At 38.9% G+C, this 20,848-nt stretch overlaps 1 protein-coding gene and 1 long non-coding RNA gene across 12 annotated transcripts in view; one reads left to right on the forward strand and one right to left on the reverse strand.

Annotated features, from left to right (window-relative positions):
• Cast (calpastatin) overlaps positions 1-20,848 on the forward strand; it is a 128,358-nt gene that overhangs the window by 16,887 nt on the left and 90,623 nt on the right. For 6 of the 11 annotated variants that reach the window (XM_038321805.2, XM_038321802.2, XM_038321800.2 and 3 more), the window contains exon 3: positions 19,598-19,669. The exons of the other annotated variants lie outside the window; for them this stretch is intronic. In XM_038321805.2, the coding sequence (XP_038177733.1) occupies positions 19,598-19,669 (72 nt within the window). The remainder of the gene's footprint in view (positions 1-19,597; positions 19,670-20,848) is intronic. 11 annotated transcript variants of the gene reach the window in all.
• Positions 2,889-8,306, reverse strand: LOC119809083. The gene is made up of 3 exons (XR_005284620.1): positions 8,246-8,306; positions 5,419-5,534; positions 2,889-3,113 (listed from the first exon to the last, which is right to left on the reverse strand). It is a non-coding gene; the product is annotated as an uncharacterized LOC119809083 (long non-coding RNA).

Below are 20,848 nucleotides of genomic sequence, written 5' to 3' on the forward strand. Positions count from 1 at the left end.
TTATATTACGTTCTAGCCTTCAGCGTTGCTAGTGTGCAAGTGTGCATGTGTGTAAGTCATGTATCTAACAGTGCGTTTATTGAGGCCAGAGGAAAAGTCTTTGAGGAGTTACTTCCACACTGTGGGTCCCAGAGGTCAAACTCAGGTCACCGTGGATTGCAGCAAGAGCCTTGACCCAGTGAACCGCCTTACTGACCTTAATTTACAATGTTTCTTACCAATGATATTTGTATTGAAAGTTTTTGTTTCTATGAAATGCAAATTTTTTAAAATGAAAATAAATGTAAGATTCCATTCCATTTCCTTTAATAATCATTAAATAATGAATTCCCATATGGAAACTAACATTTTTCATTTCTAATATTATGATAGTATTGGCCATTATTTAATCATTTTACCAACACTACCCTTTAAATATATTTCCAAATTAGTTCTCTTTTAAAATAATTTTAATTATTCAAATTGCAAGAACTTAATGTCTGAAATCACAGTGTCCTTTATTCTTCAAAGGGGGCATACACTCTGAGATGTCATTCTTCATTGATGTAGAGATTAAACTAGATGTACACAAAGGGAAATCTTTTCTGGTACAGCAAAGTGCACGATACAGTAGTTTCCATGCTGTCTTTCTGACCAATTGCATTATAATTTGGAAGCTTTAAAATCATATCTTGAATAGACAGGTATTATTGGTGTAGGCTTAATTGCTACCACAGTCTTTGTGATATATGGATCATAAAGCCGGTCATACTTGCCAAAGGCTTAGGAAGACTACTTAAAAGCCTGTGTGTGATGCTGTTAGGAAAGAAAAAAAGATCTGATTCTGCCAAGGCATCCTTCACTTCAAACTTAAACTGTAAAGTCATTATATAGATCAAAAGTGGAGAAAAACTGTTCTCCTGACTCTTAGCAATTGAAACAGTTCTGATGTTGTTTGATACCACTGCTTGAAAATTCACAACTCCTGACCCTGTAGTAGAGGCTGTTTGGCTCTGTTCCAACTGGAATACATAAAGTCTTTCCTTTCCCCCATAGCCTAAATTATGGCTTTAGAAAAAACAAATTCAGTAGAGAGAAAATGTGTGAAGGAATCAAACAACACCTTCCAATATTAAGAATTCTATGAGCTCTGGGATCAAATTCTGACTACCTCTTTTGGTAGAGAAGATAAACATGGAAATTGATACCTAATAACTAAGATGTTTTTTAAAATAATTATCTTCTCAAAAATCTCTAATGGTTTATTTGCATGTGGCATATGATGAGGTATTGTGACCCAGGTGATAGTTCAAGCAACAGTCTTACATTAAGCACTATTTTAACCTTTGTATTCATGGTTTTATAGCTAATGCTTTTGCAGTTACTGAAGTACGATTAATAAAACCAGGGTCAGAAAATGGGGTTTAACCTGAAGATCTGAAAAGTAAAACAGCCAGCCACTGGCTGTTAACTCAACCTTAGTCTGCAATAGTGATCTTGTGTCTGGAATCTCAGAATGAGACTGTGTCTGAGAGCTCTTTCCTCCCATTTTATAATCCTCTGTAGGGCTGGAATTAACTGTATGCATCACCATCATTAAAGGCATGCACTTCCCAGTTTCTATGGCAACACGTATGACTACTGAGATTAAAGGTGCATGTCACCATAATCTGGTCTGTAAGGCTGACCAATGGGACTGTTTTAGTCTCAGATCTTCAGACAGTCTTTATTTATTAAAATACAATTGAAATGCCACTACAAGTTACTGTATCTTTTCTTTCCCAAATTGCTGGAGAAGGGCCTCATGAAACTAATTCTTTTTTTCAAATATGTATCATTTCTTTTCTCTACCCCTCTTCTGAAAAACATGGGTAGGATTAAGAACATTTGAAACGGGTTTTCTGTTACAGGGCTGTCATTGCTACTTGGAAGGCTGAGATCAGGGGTCCTAAACCCAAAGTTTGTGTGGGAGTCCTCTCTGTGTGCTGTAATTACCATTAATGAATAAAGAAACTGTCTTGGTCTGTTGACAGGGCAGAACATAGGTAGGCAGGGAAGACAGAACTGAATGCTGGCAGGAAGAAGAGTCATCAAGACACCATGGATCTGCTGCCAGAGATAGATGTGCTGGAACTTTGCTGGTAGGCCATGACCTTGTGGTGATACACAGATTAATAGAAATGGGTTAAATTAAGATGTAAGAGTTAGCCAACAAGAAGTTAGAGCTAATGGGCCAAGCAGTGATTTAATTAATACAGTTTCTGGGTAGTTATTTCAGGGCTAAGCTAGCCAGGTGGCCGGGACAAACAAGTGGGCCCTCCTCCTACACAAAGTCAGTCTGATTTATGATGTGAGGCCCTGCTTCAAAGCAAGAAGGCACATGAGAAACAGACAAGCCAACAGTTTGTGTTTTGGTAATCCATTTTCAAACCACAACATGCAGCAGGAATCTTTAAGGATTGTCTCACTTTTAGCCAAGTTCAACAGTCATTTCTCTGCAGGTCTTGCATGTTCAGTTCATCAAACAGTCTAGGCTAGAATGTTGCCCAAATGTCTAACCAACTCCATAAGGAGCCTCTTTGTTGCCCATCTTCCTCTTGAAGTAATTGGTGCTGCCAGGAGCAGAAGTGTCTCATTGTCATGAAAAGTCCTAAGTTCTTAAGACATTTTAAATGCCATATTCTGAAGGTCTCTGAAAGATTTGAAGAATACCTAACTGAAATATATCTCTGTATATCTAGAAAACCTATCTAATATGACTACAGGCTCGATTAGTATGACTATCTATTAACCTATATTTCTTAATTATATATTACATTTTTAAATGAGCTACAGAAACACAATGCCTTAATTAAGATCAGAAATGCATATACATATAACAAAATTGATCTTAAATTTGTATCAATAAACCAACATTCACATCAATGCAAAGTATCCATCTCTATAGCATATCCCCCTTTAAATGTAAAGAAACATTTACAAATAATATTTGGGAATATGGGCATAGTATTCTCCAATCTGCGTCCAGTTTATCAGGCAAATTAATTTTTTGAGCAGTGTTCAAGGTGGCCTTTTAGAGGGTCTTGGTCCATCAAACCACATTAGTCTGGAAGAATTTTACAGGTTCTCATTCTCTGTGGAAACAAAGGAAGAACCTCTTATCCAAACAACATATCCTTAGATTCATATTCTTATTCAAGTTACCTTTAAAACATATATGCTGGTTTAGCTTAACAGCCCATACAATGAAATGTCTCTCTGTACTTAGCTCCTTCACAGTCAAAAAATTAGAAGAAAACACAAATATATATATATATATATATATATATATATATATATATATATATATATTCCAGTCTCGGTGAATTTTCCATCTTTACATGGCTTATTTTTCTTTACTCCTTACAATCTATTACTGTCTGTATTCTGTCTCTTTAAAGACTTTATTTTTTTAAACAATTTGCCTCTTTTCCAACTTTCTATAATCCTTTTCTTGTTTCTTCCAAACCAATGTACATTTATCCAACACTGTGTCTCATTTTCATCTGGATTTATCTTTATTGCATATCTGTAATTATTTTCTGATGAGAAGTGCTTCTTGAAATGCTAAGCTCTTCTTATAAACTTAGGTGATGCCATTGCTAGGGGAAATTGTCTGCTGCCCCAACTAGTCCAGCATGGCAGAGCTGTTGCTGCCTCTGAGAGCCATGCTCACAGCTCTATTTTTAGGCACACAGGCAGTCTATGTTTCCATTAAGCAAGTTGTAGCACTCTGTTCACAAACCCCATTTAAATGCTCGGTCTCCTGAAACAGCCAGAGGTTGCTCTGGCAGTACAGCCCAGAAAGCCGGCATTTCAAAACTGCGGCTTTTTTTCTGCTACTGCTGAGTCAAGAAAAGCTCTCTTAAAGGAGCTGTGGCATGCCAGCAGCAAACAGCAAGAAACTGTGTTAAACTTTGCATTTTTGTGTCTAGCATTCCTTTTTAAGTTTTCTCAGGATTTACGTGGATTATAGTTGGCATGTAGGTGCCAATTTGTTGTATAGAGACTGCTTGGTCATTCCTGCCATTTGGCAGCTCAGACCTGAAATAATCACACATAAACTATATTATTTAAAACACTGCTTGGCCCATTTACTCTAGCTTCTTATTTGCTAATTCTTACATTTGAATTTAACACATCTCCTTAATCTGTTTATCACCACGAGGTCATGGCCTCCCAGCAAAGTTTCAGCATGTCTGTTCTGGCAATGGCTCCATGTCTTCTCCTGACTCTGCCTCCTTTCTCCCAGCAATCAGTTTAGTTTTCCCTGTCTACCTAAGTTCTGTCCTATCAACAAGCCAATTTGTTTATTCACCATTGGTATGCACAGCATACAGAGGTGAATCCTGTATCACTGATTGCACGGAGCTCAACCACATCGACACATCTACAAAACAACCTCTACACCTAAGGCTCAGGGAATATCACAGAAGAGGGTCTTAAAAGATTGTGAGTACCAGAGGACCAGGATAGGACATCTGCTTCAAGATAGTGTATTCTGTATATGACAGCAAAGATTGCACCCATGAGATCTCAAAAATATGATCCCTTAAACAAGACATGCACAATGACAATACCAGCTGTCATGCTGTCATGGTTCATTTTATGCCAACTTGACAGAAGCAACAATCATTTAGAAGGGGGACTCTCCATTGATAGTTTTATAAATTCCTTCATAAGGCAAATCTGTTTGGCTTGTTGATTAGTGATTGATGTGGGAGGGTCCACTCTACCATGAGTGGAACCAGTCCTGGACAGGTGGGTCTTGACTGTGTAAGAAAGTAGGCTGAGCAAGATATGAGGAGCAAGCTGGTATGCAGTGTTCCTCCCAGGTTTCTGTTTCAGTTCCCATCTCCAAGTTCCAACCTTGAGTTCCTGCCCTGACTGCTCTCAGTGACGGAATATGAGTGGAGAGTTGTAAATTAAAATAAACCCCTCCTTCCCAAATTGCTTCTCGTCATGGTGTTGTTTGGTGTTTTAATATGACAAAAGACACCTAGCTAAGATATATACCGATGTATGTGGGGGAAACCTTACAAGGTCCCACTCCAGATGATGAACTATGGACAGTTAATACCTACTGAAGAGAGAATCATTCTTCTCCAGGGATGAGCTGTTTGATAGATTATCTGAAGTAAGTGATCAGTATTAAACAGGTATACAAGTCATACTAAATGGATTCAGCCACTTATATATTTGTATGTATGCATATGTGCATGTAACAATTTATGTTTATATGTTAGTGTGTATATATGTATATAAGTACATGCATATACTTAAGTATATGTATTAATCAGGGTTCTCTAGCATAACACAATTTATAAAATGAATCTATATATGTCTATATATATATATATACATATACATATATAAAAGGGATTTATTAGATTGACTTACAAGATGCAGTCCAGCTAATCCAACAATGGCTGGTTGTGAACAGAAAGTCCAAGAATCCTTAAGTTGCTTAGTCCATAAGGCTGGAGTTCCAGCTGGTCTACGTAGATGTTGGAATTCTGAAGAAGTAGGATGTAATGTTAGTAAAAGAATGGGCTTTCTAGCAGTGCTAAGGCAAGTAGGCAAAGAGCAAAACCTTCTTTCTTCCCTGTCCTTATATAGACTCCCAGCAGAAAGTGTGGCCCAGATTAAAAGCATGTCTGTCTGCCTCAAGATCCATATTAATAGAATGTGTCTTTCTGCCTCAAATATCAAGATTAGAAGTGGATCTCCCTAATTTAAATTAAATAAAATTCCCTCAAGAGATGTGCCCTCCATTTCTGTATTTTAGTTAATTCCAGATGTGTTCAAATTGACAACCAAGAATAGCCATCACAGTATGTGTGTATATGTGTGTATATCTAAAAAAGGGTTCATTGATTTGAGATGGGAGACACAAGAGGAGAGGGAAAGATGAAATTATGTAAATATAGTACTCAAGCATGAAATTATCAAAACATTTTTAATTAAATTAAAAAATAATTCTAACTCAAAATACAAAGACCATAGTCCATAGACTTTCATATTACTGTTATCATATTTTTCTAGTTTATTTCTATACCTCCTCACTCTTTTTCTTCCTTCTACTCTATTATTTAAAGAAGCATAATGTCATTTGGACCTCTGTGGTGCAGGCAGAACTCTCCCATTTCACTGAGTCAGAATACAGGGACAGCCTGGAGAGGATAATATTCTTTTTTTTTTTTGTTTTTTTTTGGGACAGGGTTTCTCTGCAGCTTTTTTAGAGCCTGTCCTGGAGCTAGCTCTTGTAGACCAGGCTGGCCTCGAACTCACAGAGATCCGCCTGCCTCTGCCTCCCGAGTGCTGGGATTAAAAGCGTGTGCCACCACCGCCCGGCGAGGATAATATTCTTTAGAGTCCTTGGCAGTTGAGCTGCCCTAGACTAGAAGATGAGACTGGAACACCTTGTGGATTTCTGCTTGAAGAACTAAATGGAAACTAAGTAATTATCAAAACAAACAAGAAAACCAAACCAAACTAAGCCAAACAAAACCCTGCCAGAAGGTGCTTGCCAGAGTGTATGTCACTGAAATATGAAACAGGGCACATTTTATTTTTCATTTAAAATTTCTATATAGCAGTAGGAGTTACTCATTAGGCCTGCTCCTTACAACATTTATCAATATTTTCACCAACCAGAATATCCCATTTACTATGTTGCATTTGTAATAGCACATATTCATACTCTTACATAATAAAAGCCATTTGTACTTACCTGTGAAACACTTACATCATGCTGTACAAGAATCTTTATGAACAATAATTAAAACACTATAATTGCTGGTGCTGAGGAATCTGCCTGTCCTTTAAAAAGACATCTTTTTCATGGATAATGTTTTCAAATATTATGTTTTCATGTTGTCATTTCATGAACTGACTTTTGAGTATAGAACTGTTTTAACAAACATACCAAAACCTACACATTTTAGTTAGAGCTTACAAATCATGTTCCATCAAGTTATTAAATGTTAATTAAAATGCATGGGTTAAAAGCAAATAAGAAAATAAAATGTGAAAATCTCACCAATATTGTTTCATATTGATTTTAGGGTACATCATCATACTTAGAGGTATGAAACAAGAAATGGGTGACTTCAGAACAATAAAATTCAACAATAATCTGATAATTTCCATTGTTGACATAATTTGAAAGCCATTTCCTACTGCCTTAATACCAGAAAATACTTCTCTCTCCTCCCTCAATGGTTTTCAGTAAGATTGATATTATCTGCTCTTATGTTTACCTGGATATGAATCTGAGCAACTTTGTAAATTTCAGTTGCTACTTGTACATTAGGAAGATAAGCATTTGTTTACCTTTGAGGATATTCAGATAGTGCGCTACAGTTTCTTAAGTAGTTCAACAAACAGGGACCCAAGCCTATTTTTAGCAGTTATTTGAGCATGCTAGCTTCCAAGTTAAGCCTTTAAATGCTTCAGCAGTCATTTAGACACAAAAGTTTGTGCAGTCAAAATTGTCATTCATAACATTGGATCAGTTACTTGTAGATCATTGCAAACTAGAGTCAGAACCGTGGCCCCTGGACTCTGGGATCCGTTTTTATGTCTTAAGTAGAAAGGTGGGCCAGTGCCCTCATACACTTATCTTCACTGTATGTGAAGACATAAAAGAGAATTGTTGGATTGGGGGTAAGCTGCAATCTCACCAGCTTCCTTGTGTGAGGCAGATGGCATCATCATCACTGGGTATCTGGGGAATATAAACTTGCAAACCTGCTTGTTCCTTTATTTTATACTGTGCATGAATCAACTCCTATAGTGATTAGGTCAAAGTCACCAAGAATGAATCAGTGTCTCATTAAAAAAATGAAATAGAGATTCCTGGAGTCATTTAACCAAGAGTGGTCCAGATTTGAATTTTCTTCTCCATGATCTCTATGGCTTACATATTCTCTCTGTTGTGAGAGTCTGAATCTGTGCCTGCCTAAAGGGTGTCTTGTGAATCTGTGTCTGTGTTCTGTCTGTGTATCTTTCCCTGTGTGTAGTGTGGAGCTGTGAGCAGGCCTGCTTTTAATCCCGCCCAGCTCCTGGCCGCCTGGCTAGCTTATGCCCCGAAATAACAACACACAGACTGTATTCATTTAAACACTGCCTGGCCCATTAGTTCCAGCCTCTTATTAGCTAAATCTCACATCTCTTGCTTTAACCCATATCTAATAATCTATGTAACATACGAGTGGTGTCTTACCGGGAAAGATTCAGCATGTCTGACCTGGTGGCTGGCTTCATGGCGACTGGCTCAGAGAGGAGAGGCATGGCTATTGCCCGAGGCATCTGCCTCACTTTCCTCTTCTGAGCATTCAGTTCTGTCTACTCCACCCACCTATGTTCTAACCTCTTAGGCCAAGCAGTTTATTAATTAGCCAATGAAATCATCAGATAGATAGAAGACACACCTACATCACCTGTGTATATCTGTGTGTCTTTATCCATGGCACAGGACTTTGCTCTGCTTTTATTGAACAGCTCAGACAGTATCCCATGGGGGAAGGAAGAGGATACTTCACAGAAATCTTAACAAAGTTTCATAAGGGGCCAAGTCACTGGATCCTGATTGACCCAACTGACCCAGACAGCAAACAGTACTACAAACATTGTTCATCAGCCAATGTACATATGTCTATAACTTTCTGTTCAAACTTTATTGTGAATTTTAGGTGGTTGATTTCAACCTTTATATTTATTGCTTTCAACAACTGAACCATATGTATTACTCTGGGTCAGGGCATGGAAAAGTAAATAATTCAAGATTACAGCTATGCCTTAAGTTGGGTTGTAAAAGTTGATTATCTGGAAATCCACAACAAGTAAAGGTTGTTGTTACATTGTCCTCTTAAAGGCAGAGTACACAGTAGGATAGCAGTCTTTAGTCTTAAGTGACCCCAAGGTGGCCTGTAGTTGTGTGATCCAGCAAAAGTTCCAGTCTCAGAATGGAAGGAGTATTTTCATAATAATGCATTGTCATAATATCCAACCTGTCTTTGGGATTTATTAAATTCTTAGATTGTTAGGCTTATATTTCTCATAAAATTTGAAAACATTTTGGCCACTTTAAAATACTTTATTTCTCCATCTCACACCTTTCCTTGGAAATTTAGTTACATGTGAACTAGCAGCTTGACTTTACCCTACTAATGCCCAAATGCTCTTTGTACTTTCCTCTGACTCTTTTGCTCTCTGTGGACTTTTGGGACATTTTCTGTTACCATGCCTCCAGTGTTTTCTTCTGCAATTTGTAATCAGTTCCTAATTGTACTTTCTTTACATAGATATTGATTACTATATCCATATTGATTATATGTTGATATTGATGATATATCCATAGCACAATATCAAAACTAGGGTATGGATGTTTATGCATCATGTATACATCGTTCTGGCCCTGTTACTGTTTGCGTAGATCTGTGTCACCAGCACTGCAATGAAGATACTCTTAACACAAGACACTATGGAAACAGTGTGTGGGAAATAACTGTATTTTATTTTGTCTGTTTATGTCTTGTCTTATAACTTTTGGTTATTCTAGGTATGTATAAATAATATCTTGTTCATATATCTTTGTTCCTACCATATTGATCTCAGAATTTTCTTCTGTTTGTTAATGGCAGTCAGTATGTGTTTGACACATCATATGTTCTCAATATACCTAAGTACTATGTATACTGTTTTCAGTTTCTTGATGTTATAGTAGTTTACCTTTTTTTACTGTTTTTTTTTTTATTAAAAATTTCCATCTCCTTCCCTCTTCCTCCCCCTCCCCTCCCCTTCCTTCCACCCGAACCCTCACTCCCTCACTCTCCAGGCCAGAGAGCCATGGGGTTCCCTTCACTATGTGAAGTCCAAGGTCCTCCCAACTCCCCCCAGGTCCAGGAAGGTGAGCAACCAAACTGACAAGGATCACAGTGAGCCCGTCCATGCCATAGAGTCCAAGCCCATCGCCATTGTCCTTGGTTTCTCAGTCATCCTCCTCCATCAGCCACATTGAGAGAGTCCGGTTTGGTCGCATGTTCCATCAGTCCCATTCCAACTGGACTTGGTGATCTCCCATTAGTTCTGTCCAACCGTCTCAATGGGTGAACGCAACCCTCACGGTCCTGACTTCCTTGCTTATGATCTCCCTCCTTTTGCTCCTCATCAGGACCTTGGGAGCTCAGTCCGGTGCTCCAGTGTGTCTATCTCCATCCAACGCCAGGTGAAGGTTCTATGGTGATATGCAAGATATTCATGAGTATGGCTCCCTCTTGTCAGCTGTCCAAGGAAATAGCTGGGGGCATCTTCCTGGACACCTGGGAACCCCTCTAGAGTCAAGTCTCTGCCAACCCTAGAATGGCTCCCTTAATTAAGATATATATTTCCCTGTTCCCACATCCACACTTCCAATATCCCAACCATCCTATTCCCCCAAGCTCTTCCCATCCTCCCCTTAATGCTTTTCTCTCCCCATCCCCCCTTACCCATATCCCATCCCACCCCAAATTCCCATTTTTTGCCCGACAATCTTATCTACTTCCAATATCCAGGAGGATTACTATATGCTTTTCTTTGGATTCACCTTCTTATTTAGCTTCTCTAGGATCATGAATTATAGGCTCGATGTCCTTTATTTATGGCTAGAAACCAATTATGAGTGAGTACATCCCATCTTCATCTTTTTGGGCCTGGGTTACCTCACTCAGGATGGTGTTTTCTATTTCCCTCCATTTGCATGCAAAATTCAAGATGTCATTGTTTTTTACCGCCGAGTAGTACTCTAATATGTATATATTCCACACTTTCTTCATCCATTCTTCTACTGAAGGGCATCTCGGTTGTTTCCAGGTTCTGGCTATTACAAATAATGCTGGTGTGAACATAGTTGAACAAATGCTTTTGTAATATGATTGGGCATCTATTGGGTATATTCCCAAGAGTGGAATTGCTGGGTCCTGGGGTAATTTGATTCCAAATTTCCTGAGAAACCACCACACTGCTTTCCAAAGCTGTTGCACAAGTTTGGATTCCCACCAGCAATGGATGAGTGTACCCCTTATCCCACAACCTCTCCAGCAAAGGCTATCATTGGTGTTTTTGATTTTAGCCAATCTGACAGGTGTAAGATGGTATCTCAATGTTGTTTTGATTTGCATTTCCCTGATTGCTAAGGAGGTTGAGCATGACCTTAAGTGTCTTTTGGCCATTTGAACTTCTTCTGTTGAGAATTCTCTGTTCAGTTCAGAGCCCCATTTTTTAATTGGGTTAATTAGCATTTTAAAGTCTAGTCTCTTGAGTTCTTTATATATTTTGGAGATCAGACCTTTGTCTGTTGTGGGGTTGGTGAAGATCTTTTCCCAGTCAGTAGGCTGCCTTTTTGTCTTAGTGACAGTGTCCTTTGCTTTACAGAAGCTGCTCAGCTTCAGGAGGATCCATTTATTCAATATTGGCCTTAATGTCTGTGCTGCTGGGGTTATACGTAGGAAGTGGTCTCTGTGCCCAAATGTTGTAGAGTACTTCCCACTTTCTCCCCTAACAGGTTCAGTGTGTTCAGATTGATATTGAGGTCTTTAATCCATTTGGACTTGGGTTTTGTGCATGGTGATAGATATGGATCTACTTTCATTCTTCTACAGGTTGACATCCAGTTAAGCCAGCACCATTTGTTGAAGATACCCTCTTTCTTCCATTGTGTATTTTTAGCTACTTTATCAAAAATCAGGTGTTCATAGGTTTGTGGGTTAAGATCTGGGTCTTCTATTCGATTCCATTGTTCAACTTCTCTGTTTTTATGACAGTACCAGGCTGTTTTCAATACTGTAGCTCTGTAATAGAGTTTGAAGTCAGGGATGGTAATGCCTCCAGAAGTTCCTTTATTGTATAAGATTGTTTTGGCTATCCTGGGTTTCTTGTTTTTCCATATAAAGTTGATTATTGTCCTCTCAATATCTGTGAAGAATTTTGATGGGATCTTTAAGGGGATTGCATTAAATCTATAGATTGCCTTTGGTAGTATTGCCATTTTTACTATGTTTATCCTCCCAATTTAAGAGCAAGGGAGATCCTTCCATTTTCTGGTATCCTCTACAATTTCTTTCTTCAGAGACTTAAAGTTCTTGTCAAATAGATCTTTCACTTTCTTGGTTAGAGTTACCCCAAGATATTTTATGCTATTTGTGGCTATAGTGAAAGGTGACGCTTCTCTGACTTCCTTCTCTGCTTCCTTATCCTTTGTATATAGGAGGGCAACTGATTTTTTGGAGTTGATCTTGTATCCGGCCACATTGCTAAAGGAGTTTATCAGCTGTAGGAGTTCTTTGGTGGATTTTTTGGGGTCGGTTATGTACACTATCATATCATCTGCAAATAACGAAAGTTTAACTTCTTCCTTTCCAATTAGAATCCCCTGATCCCGTTGTGTTGTCTTATTGCTATTGCTAGAACTTCAAGCACTGTATTGAAGAGATAAGGAGAGAGTGGACAGCCTTGTTGTGTTCCTGAATTTAGTGGGATGGCCTTGAGTTTCTCTCCGTTTAATTTGATGTTAACTCTCGGCTTGCTGTAAATAGCCTTTATTATATTTAGGAATGACCTTGTATCCCTAATCTTTACAAGTCCTTTATCATAAAGGAGTGTTGAATTTTGTCAAATGCTTTTTCAGTATCTAATGAGATGATCATATGGTTTTTTTCCTTCAGTTTGTTTATATGATGAATTACATTGATAGATTTTCATATGTTGAACCAGCCCTGCATATCTGGGATGAAGCCTACTTGATCGTAGTGGATAATTTTTCTAATGTGTTCTTGGATTCAGTTTGCCAGTACTTTATTGAGAATTTTTGCATCGATGTTCATGAGTGAGATTGGCTTGTAATTCTCTTTCTTGGCTGAATTTTTGTGTGGTTTAGATATCAGGGTAACTATAGATTCATAAAAGGAATTCGGCAATGACTGTTCTGTTTCTATATTATGAAATACCTTAAAGAGTATAGGTATTAGGTCTTCTTGGAAGTTCTGGTAGAATTCTGCATTGAAACCATCTGGTCCTGGGCTTTTTTTTGGTAGTTAGGTTTCTGATAACAGTTTCTAATTCTTAGCGACTAACGGAACTATTTAGAATGTTAACCTTGTCCTGGTTTAACTTTGGTATATGGTACTTATCTAAAAAAGTGTCCATTTCTTTCTTTTACATTTTCCAATTTTGTGGCATACAGGCTTTTGTAGTAAGATCTAATCATTCTCTGAATTTCCTCTGTGTCTGTGGTTATGTCCCCTTTTTCATTTCTGATCTTATTAATTTGTATGTTCTCTCTCTGCCATTTGATTAGTTTGGCTAGGGGTTTGTCAATCTTGTTGATTTTGTCCAAGAACCAGCTTTTTGTTTCATTGATTCTTTGGATTGTTTTCTGTGTTTCTATTTTGTTGATTTCAGCCCTCAGTTTGATTATTTCCAGTCTTCTACTCCTCCTGGATGAGTCTGCTTCTTTTTTTTTCTAGAGCTTTCAGGTGTGCTGTTAAGTCTCCAATGTGTGCTTTCTCCATTTTCTTTAAGTGGGCACTTAGTGCTATGAACTTTCCTCGTAGCACTGCTTTCATAGTGCCCCATAGGTTTGAGTATATTGTGTCTTTGTTTTCATTAAATTCAAGAAAGACTTTAATTTCTTTTTTATTTCTTCCTTGACCCAGGTGTGGTTCAGTAGTTGACTGTTCAGTTTCCATGAATTTGTAGGCTTTCTGGGGGTAGCATTGTTGTTAAATTCTAATTTTAATCCATGGTGATCCGATAAGACGCAGGTGGTTACTAATATGTTTTTGTAACTGTGGAAGTTTCCTTTGTTACTGAGTATGTGGTCGATTTTTGAAAAGGTTCCATGAGCCATAGAGAAGAAGGTATATTCTTTTTTATTTAAGTGCAATATCTACAGATGTCTGTTAAGTCCATTTGGTTCATTACCTTCATTAAGTCTCTTAATTCTCTGTTAGGTTTCTGTCGGATTGACCTGTCCATTGGTGAGAGAGGAGTGTTGGAATCTCCCACTATCAGTGTGTGTGGCTTGAAGGCTGCCTTGAGTTCTAGTAATGTTTCTTTTACATACGTGGGTGCTTTTATATTAGGGGCATAGATATTCAGGATTGAGACTTCATTCTGAAGGATTTTTCCTGTTATGAGTATAAAGTGTCCCTTTCCATCTCTTCTGATTGATTTTAGTTTGAAGTCAACTTTGTTAGGAATTAGTATGGCCACACACGCTTGTTTCTTACGTCCATTTGCTTGATAAACCTTTTCCCAACCCTTTACTCTGAGTAGATGTCTGTCTTTGTGGTTGAGGTGTGTTTCTTGCAAGCAGCCGAATGTTGGATCCTGTGTTCATATAAATCTCTTATCCTGTGCCTTTTTATAGGTGAATTGAGTCCATTGATATTAAATGATATTAATGACCAGTGGTTGTTAACTCCGGTCATTGTTTTTGTTTTTGTTTTTGTTTTTTTGGCAGTAGGGATTGTGTGTTTCCTTTCTTTGAGATGTGCTGGTGAAAGGTTGCTAGATGTCTGAGTTATTTGGGGCAATGCCGGATTCCTTGGTTTGTGATTTTCCTTCTATTACTTTCTGCAAGGCTGGATTTGTGGCTATGTATTGTTTAAATTTGTGTTTATCTTGGAATATTTTGTTTTCTCCATTTATAGTGAATGAAAGCTTGGCTGGGTATAATAATCTGGGCTTGCATCCATGGTCTCTTATTTTCTGCAGAACATCTATCCAGGACCTTCTGGCTTTCATGGTTTCCGTAGAGAAGTCAGGTGTAAGTCTGATAGGTTTACCTTTATACGTTACTTGACATTTTTCTTTGCAGCTCTTAATATTCTTTCTTTGTTCTGTATGTTTTGTGTTTTGATTATAATATGGCGAGGGGATTTTTTTTTTGATCCAGTCTATTTGATGTTCTGTAAGCTTCTTGAACCTTCATAGGAATATCTTTCTTTAGGTTGGGGAAGTTTTCTTCTATAATTTTATTAAATATATTTTCTGGACTATTGAGCTGTCATTCTTCTCCTTCTTCTACCCCTATTATACCTAGGTTTGGTCTTTTTATTGTGTTCCAGATTTCCTGAATGTTTTGTGATAAGAATTTGTTGGATTTCCTGTTTTCTTTTATCAGTGTGTTTATTTTCTCTATGGTATCTTCAGAATCTGAGATTCTTTCTTCTATCTCTTGTATTCTGTTGGTTATGCTTGTTTCTGTAGTCTCTATTCGTTTACGTAGATTTTCCATATCCAGCTGTCCCTTTGCTTGTGTTTTCTTCCTTGCCTCCATTTCAGTTTTCAAGTTTTGCACTGTTTCCATTATCTGTTTGATTTTTTTTCTTGGTTTCCTAGGATATTGTATACGAATTTACTCAATTCTTCAAACTTTCTGTTATTCTTCTCGTCCATTTCTTTAAGAGAGCTTTTCACCTCCTATTTAAGGATCTCTATTACTTTCATGAAGTCAATTTTTTCTACTTCTTCTTGATTAGTGTGTTCACATCCTCCTGTTGTAAGTTCGCTGGGTTCTGGTGATTTCATGTTGTTTTTCAAATTGTTGGAGGAATTCTTGCATTGGCGCCTGCCCATTTCTTCCTCTGAATAATCCCCTATGGGTCTTCTTTTAGAAGTTCAATTTTCCTTGCTGGCCAAGTGATGGAGGAGAGTTATCTGTCTATGTTTCTTTCATTGGTTAATTAATAAAGAAAACTGCCTTGGCCCTTTAAGAGACAGAAAATTAGGTAGGTGGAGGAGACAGAACAGAATTGTGGGAACAAGGAAGTAGAGTTGGGGAGACGCTTCAGGCAGTCACTATATGGAGTCTCCATGCTGCTCCTCTCTGAGATGGACGCAGGTTAAGATCTCTCCTGGTAAGCCACACCTCGTGATGCTACCCAGATTACTAAATATGGGATAAAGCAAGATATGAGTATTAGCCAATAAGAGGCTGAAACTATGGGCCAGGTAGTGTTTTAAAAGAACACAGTTTCCGTGTAATTATTTTGGGTAAAGCTAGCCGGGTGGCGGGACATGGCCCCGCCGTTCCCACTACAGTTTGGCGCTCCAAAGTGGTGACTAAATCCACTTAAAAACCTTGCCCGCTTGGGATCGGAAAGAAAGTACTCTGAGACCATGCCAATCGCTCACTGCTCCCTGCCTGCACCTGGGCAGATGGCGGAATCAGGCTTAGGCAAGCGGGACAGCATTTGCGGATTCCTGCTGCCATAGAGAGAGAGGTGTTTTCAGACTGCCCGGTGCTCTGTGTCTCAGATTCGGCTGTGACTTGGATTAAAAGAGTTTCTGTGCTGCACGCTCAGTATCAAAATTAAACTGCTGAGTGCAGCTCCAATGTGGACTGCTGTGTACCTGTAACTGTGTGCAGCTCAGGGACACCAAATGACTGAGGCAGTAGCAGCTCTGGCTCTGCTCCGCCATGCTGAATTGTGCTGAGCTCAGACAGGTCTATCGCAATTACCATAATAACAGTGCAGTTAAGGTTTAGACTTGGCTGTAAACAGGCAGTACCGTATTACCTCTACCTGGAGCAACTTAAGATTTTAAGAAGTGGTTAACCTTTTAAGAAGTGCTCCTGGATAGTAAAAAATTACAGATTCACAATAGAAAAGATTCAGACATAAAAGGCCTTTAAATGGCTCACGTAGGCTTAAAAGAGAGAAAAAGAAAATATAGAGAATAAAGTTAATGCCTTAAAAAAAAGGTTAAAGTCTTTAAAGAGACAGAGTACAGATAGTTATAGATTAAAAGAAGTAAAGTGATAGAGTAAAAATAAGCCACGTAAAAATGGAAAATTCACAGAGAGTCTGGATTATGTATTTTGTTGTGTTTTCTTTGATTTTTTTGACTGTAAAGGAGCTAAATACAGAGAGACATTTCATTATATGGGCTGCCAGGCTAGACCAGAATGGACATCTTAACGGTATGACTTCAGGATTTGGATCTAAGAACATGATGCTTTGGAAAAGAGTTTCTTCTTTTATTTTCACAGAGGACGAGACTCTGTGGATTGCTTCTATCCCAATATGGTATGATAGACCGCGCCCTCCTGAAAGGTTGCTGTGAACACCCTCAAAAAATTACTTCGCTCAACTGCCGACTGAGATGAACCTAGCAGACAGGTTATACCATGAAAGACCTAAATAACAACGCCCCCACTCAGCAGGAAGCAGTTTGGAGAGAAATAACTGCGCCCACATTCCCAAATACTGTTTATAAATGTTCTTTTACATTTAAAGGGGGATATGATATAGATATGAATAATTTGCATTGGTATGGATTTTAAGGTCAATTTGTTATATGTATATGTATTTCTGATCCTGATTAAGGTATTGTAATAATGTAGTCCATCTAAAAATGTAATGTATAATTAGGAAATATAGGTTGTTAATGGATAATCATTGATAATAGTCAAGCTTATAGTCATGTTAATTAGATTTTCTAGATATATAGAGATATATTTTAGTTAAATAGACATTCTTCATATCTTTCAAAGACTGCAGAATATGGCATTTAATGTTTTAATAACTTAGGGTTTTTCATGACAATGAGACACGTCTGCTCCTGGAAGCACCAATCTACTTCAAGAGGAAGATGGGCATCGAAGAGGCTACTTATGGAGTTTGTTAGCCATTTGGGCAAGAAACTGCTCTTGGCTGGACTGTTCCATAAACTGGACACAAAGAACCCGCAGAGAGAGGACTGCTGAACTTGCCTAAAGGTGAGATGGTCTTTCGGGGTTCCTGATTCATGAAAGAGTCTGCGAGACGTTCTGCAGGACACAGCAGAAAGTGACTGAACTGTCTTTGGAATTTCCTGCTTCATGAAAAAGTCTGCTGGACACTATGGGCCTGAAGGCTGAAGATGGATGCCCCAACGGTACAGAGGAACTTTGGGTGACTGTCTAGGCAGCGAGTTGTCTCTGTCATTTCTAGCGTTTGAAAGTTACACATGACTTGTTTACTTAGGTAATATTATATCCTTCTGGAGTCTTTGATGGAGTTGAAGAATAAATAGATAGTTATAGATTTCCTTAGTTATGATAAAAGATAAAATAGATTTAAATATTGTAACTGTAATACTTGCTTGATAACTGTTTTGTTACATGTAATTTTGCTATGTTAAAGTTGAAGCCTTTCTTTTTTGTTTAAACAGAAAAAGGGGAAATGATGGAGGAGAGTTATCTGTCTATGTTTCTTTCATTGGTTAATTAATAAAGAAAACTGCCTTGGCCCTTTAAGAGACAGAAAATTAGGTAGGTGGAGTAGACAGAACAGAATTGTGGGAACAAGGAAGTAGAGTTGGGGAGACGCTTCAGGCAGTCAATATATGGAGTCTACATGCTGCTCCTCTCCGAGATGGACGCAGGTTAAGATCTCTCCTGGTAAGCCACACCTCGTGATGCTACCCAGATTACTAAATATGGGATAAAGCAAGATATGAGTATTAGCCAATAAGAGGCTGAAACTATGGGCCAGGCAGTGTTTTAAAAGAATACAGTTTCCGTGTAATTATTTTGGGTAAAGCTAGCCGGGTGGCGGGACATGGCCCCGCCGTTCCTTCTACAGCCAAGCAGCTCTCTGACAAAGGGCCAACCTTGCTGCAGGCAGGCTGTTGAAACAGAGGACCTCCCACCTGCCTGGGTGCACTCAGTTCCCTGTCCCATAGCCCAAACAGGCTGAGCTGTGGGATTTTATGGCCCTGCAGATGGGAGGATGAAGGGGGGGGTTCTAGGTGCAAGCTGGGAAGGGACAGGAAGAGAGAGGCAGTATCCGGGGAGAATAGCCCCTGCAGGAAGCCCAGGAAGTGTAGGGTGTGTGTTGGGGAATGTTCTTGGTCCCTCTCTGGGCAGCTGCTACGGTTCAGGCACTCACTCACCCCCATAAATGATGGATCTTCTGGTAGACAATCAGGTCTCCTTGTTGGCCAAGCAGCTCTCTGACAAAGGGCCTACCTTGCTGTAGGCAGGCTATTGAAACAGAGGACCTCCCACCCGCCTGGGTGCACTCAATTCCCAGTCCCAGCACCCAAACAGGCTGAGCTGTGGGATTTTATGGCCCTGCAGATGGGAGGATGAAGGGGGGGGGTGTTCTGGGTGCAAGCTGGGCAGTAGTTTACCTTTTTATAGAAAAGTTCTTGCTTTTATTTCTCTAAGACAACAATTTCTAAGTATAATTATGTCTTTAAGATCTATTACTAGATCACCCTCCGTAGAGTTTGTGTGACTTATTATACATGCGCTGTCGAACCATAAAAAAGGAGGTAGCCACTATACAGGAAATGAAATTTTTGGAAGGACTTCATGGTTCAATATGGTGACTTCTTGGGTGAGAACTTTTGTGAAACTTGCTTATCTTTGTATTATTTATGTATCCTTCAGGCGACACTGCAAAAATTATAAACTTTCGTTTATTGTGTGCGCTTAGTGTATTAATCTGACTGCTGTTTAATAAAGTGTTTTAATGGTATGATCATTTGCACACTGTTCAGGTGTTCTCTCAAACTGAAATTAATACTTTCTGTTTCCAAGAAAAAAGGAGCCAGTTTGGGGAGCAGTCAGCCATCCAGAGCCCATGCTGGTGGAGCTGCCACAGCCACCAAGGTAGGTTCTTTCTTTCTTTTTTTTTTCTTTTTTTGTTTTTTCGAGACAGGGTTTCTCTGCAGCTTTTTTAGAGCCTGTCCTGGAACTAGCTCTTGTAGACCAGGCTGGCCTCGAACTCACAGAGATCCGCCTGCCTCTGCCTCCCGAGTGCTGGGATTAAAGGCGTGTGCCACCACCGCCCGGCTCTTTCTTTCTTTTATTTAAATATTTATTTGTTTATTTATTATGTATACAATATTCTGTCTGTGTGTATTCCTGAAGGCCAGAAGAGGGCACCAGACCTCATTACAGATGGTTGTGAGCCACCATGTGGTTGCTGGGAATTGAACTCAGGACCTTTGGAAGAGCAGGCAATGCTCTTAATCGCTGAGCCATCTCTCCAACCCTAGGTTATTTCTGAATCCAAGAAAACTTTTGTTTTTCTCTGCTGTAAAAGAAAGGCATGAGTCAGTGAGGCTCTGTGGGAAAGTAACCAGTATACATACACCCCAGGACCCCAGTCTTTAGTGCCATCCTTTCTCTGGCAAGGCTACACTTCCGAAAACTCTGTAAACATCATGACCAATTGGCGAGCTACTGTTCAAGTGCTGTAGCCCACAGGAGGCATTTAACACACAGACACATAGGTGCTTGCTTGTTTTGATATCTGACTGAAAGAGCATTACATACAAAAATTATTAGATATATGATTTCTAAAGTGTTAGAAGAAAGAATGTAGCTTTTTTAAAAAAAATATTTGTTTGTGTGTTAGTTCCTATGTGAGCTTTTGTGTACCATACAGGTGTAGGTGCTCTCTGAGCCAAGAGGTGTTGGAAGCCCTGGATCTAGAGTTACAAGTAGTTCTGAGCTGACATGAGTGGAAAATGAATCCAGGTCCTCTTGAAGAGCAGTAAGTGCTCTTACCTACTGGACCATCTCTCCCATCCTGGATGGAGCTACTTCAAATAGGCTGAATGGTTTAAAATCTAGTAAAACCATTTATGGTATAAGTATTGCTGCCATATAATGTGTTCAATAGGTATTATTATAATAAATATCTGTAGATAGTCTTAGGCTTTTTCATATACTGCAAGCAAACTATTGTTCTGTTCTCCTGCTTCTTCAGAAAATGAATCAAATATCTCTCATAGTCATTTATCATATCAGGTTCTCTGCTAAGCGTTGTTTAAACTCCCTCAG

The sequence above is a fragment of the Arvicola amphibius genome, chromosome 3, assembly GCF_903992535.2.
Source record: "Arvicola amphibius chromosome 3, mArvAmp1.2, whole genome shotgun sequence".
Classification (NCBI taxonomy): Eukaryota; Metazoa; Chordata; class Mammalia; order Rodentia; family Cricetidae; genus Arvicola; species Arvicola amphibius.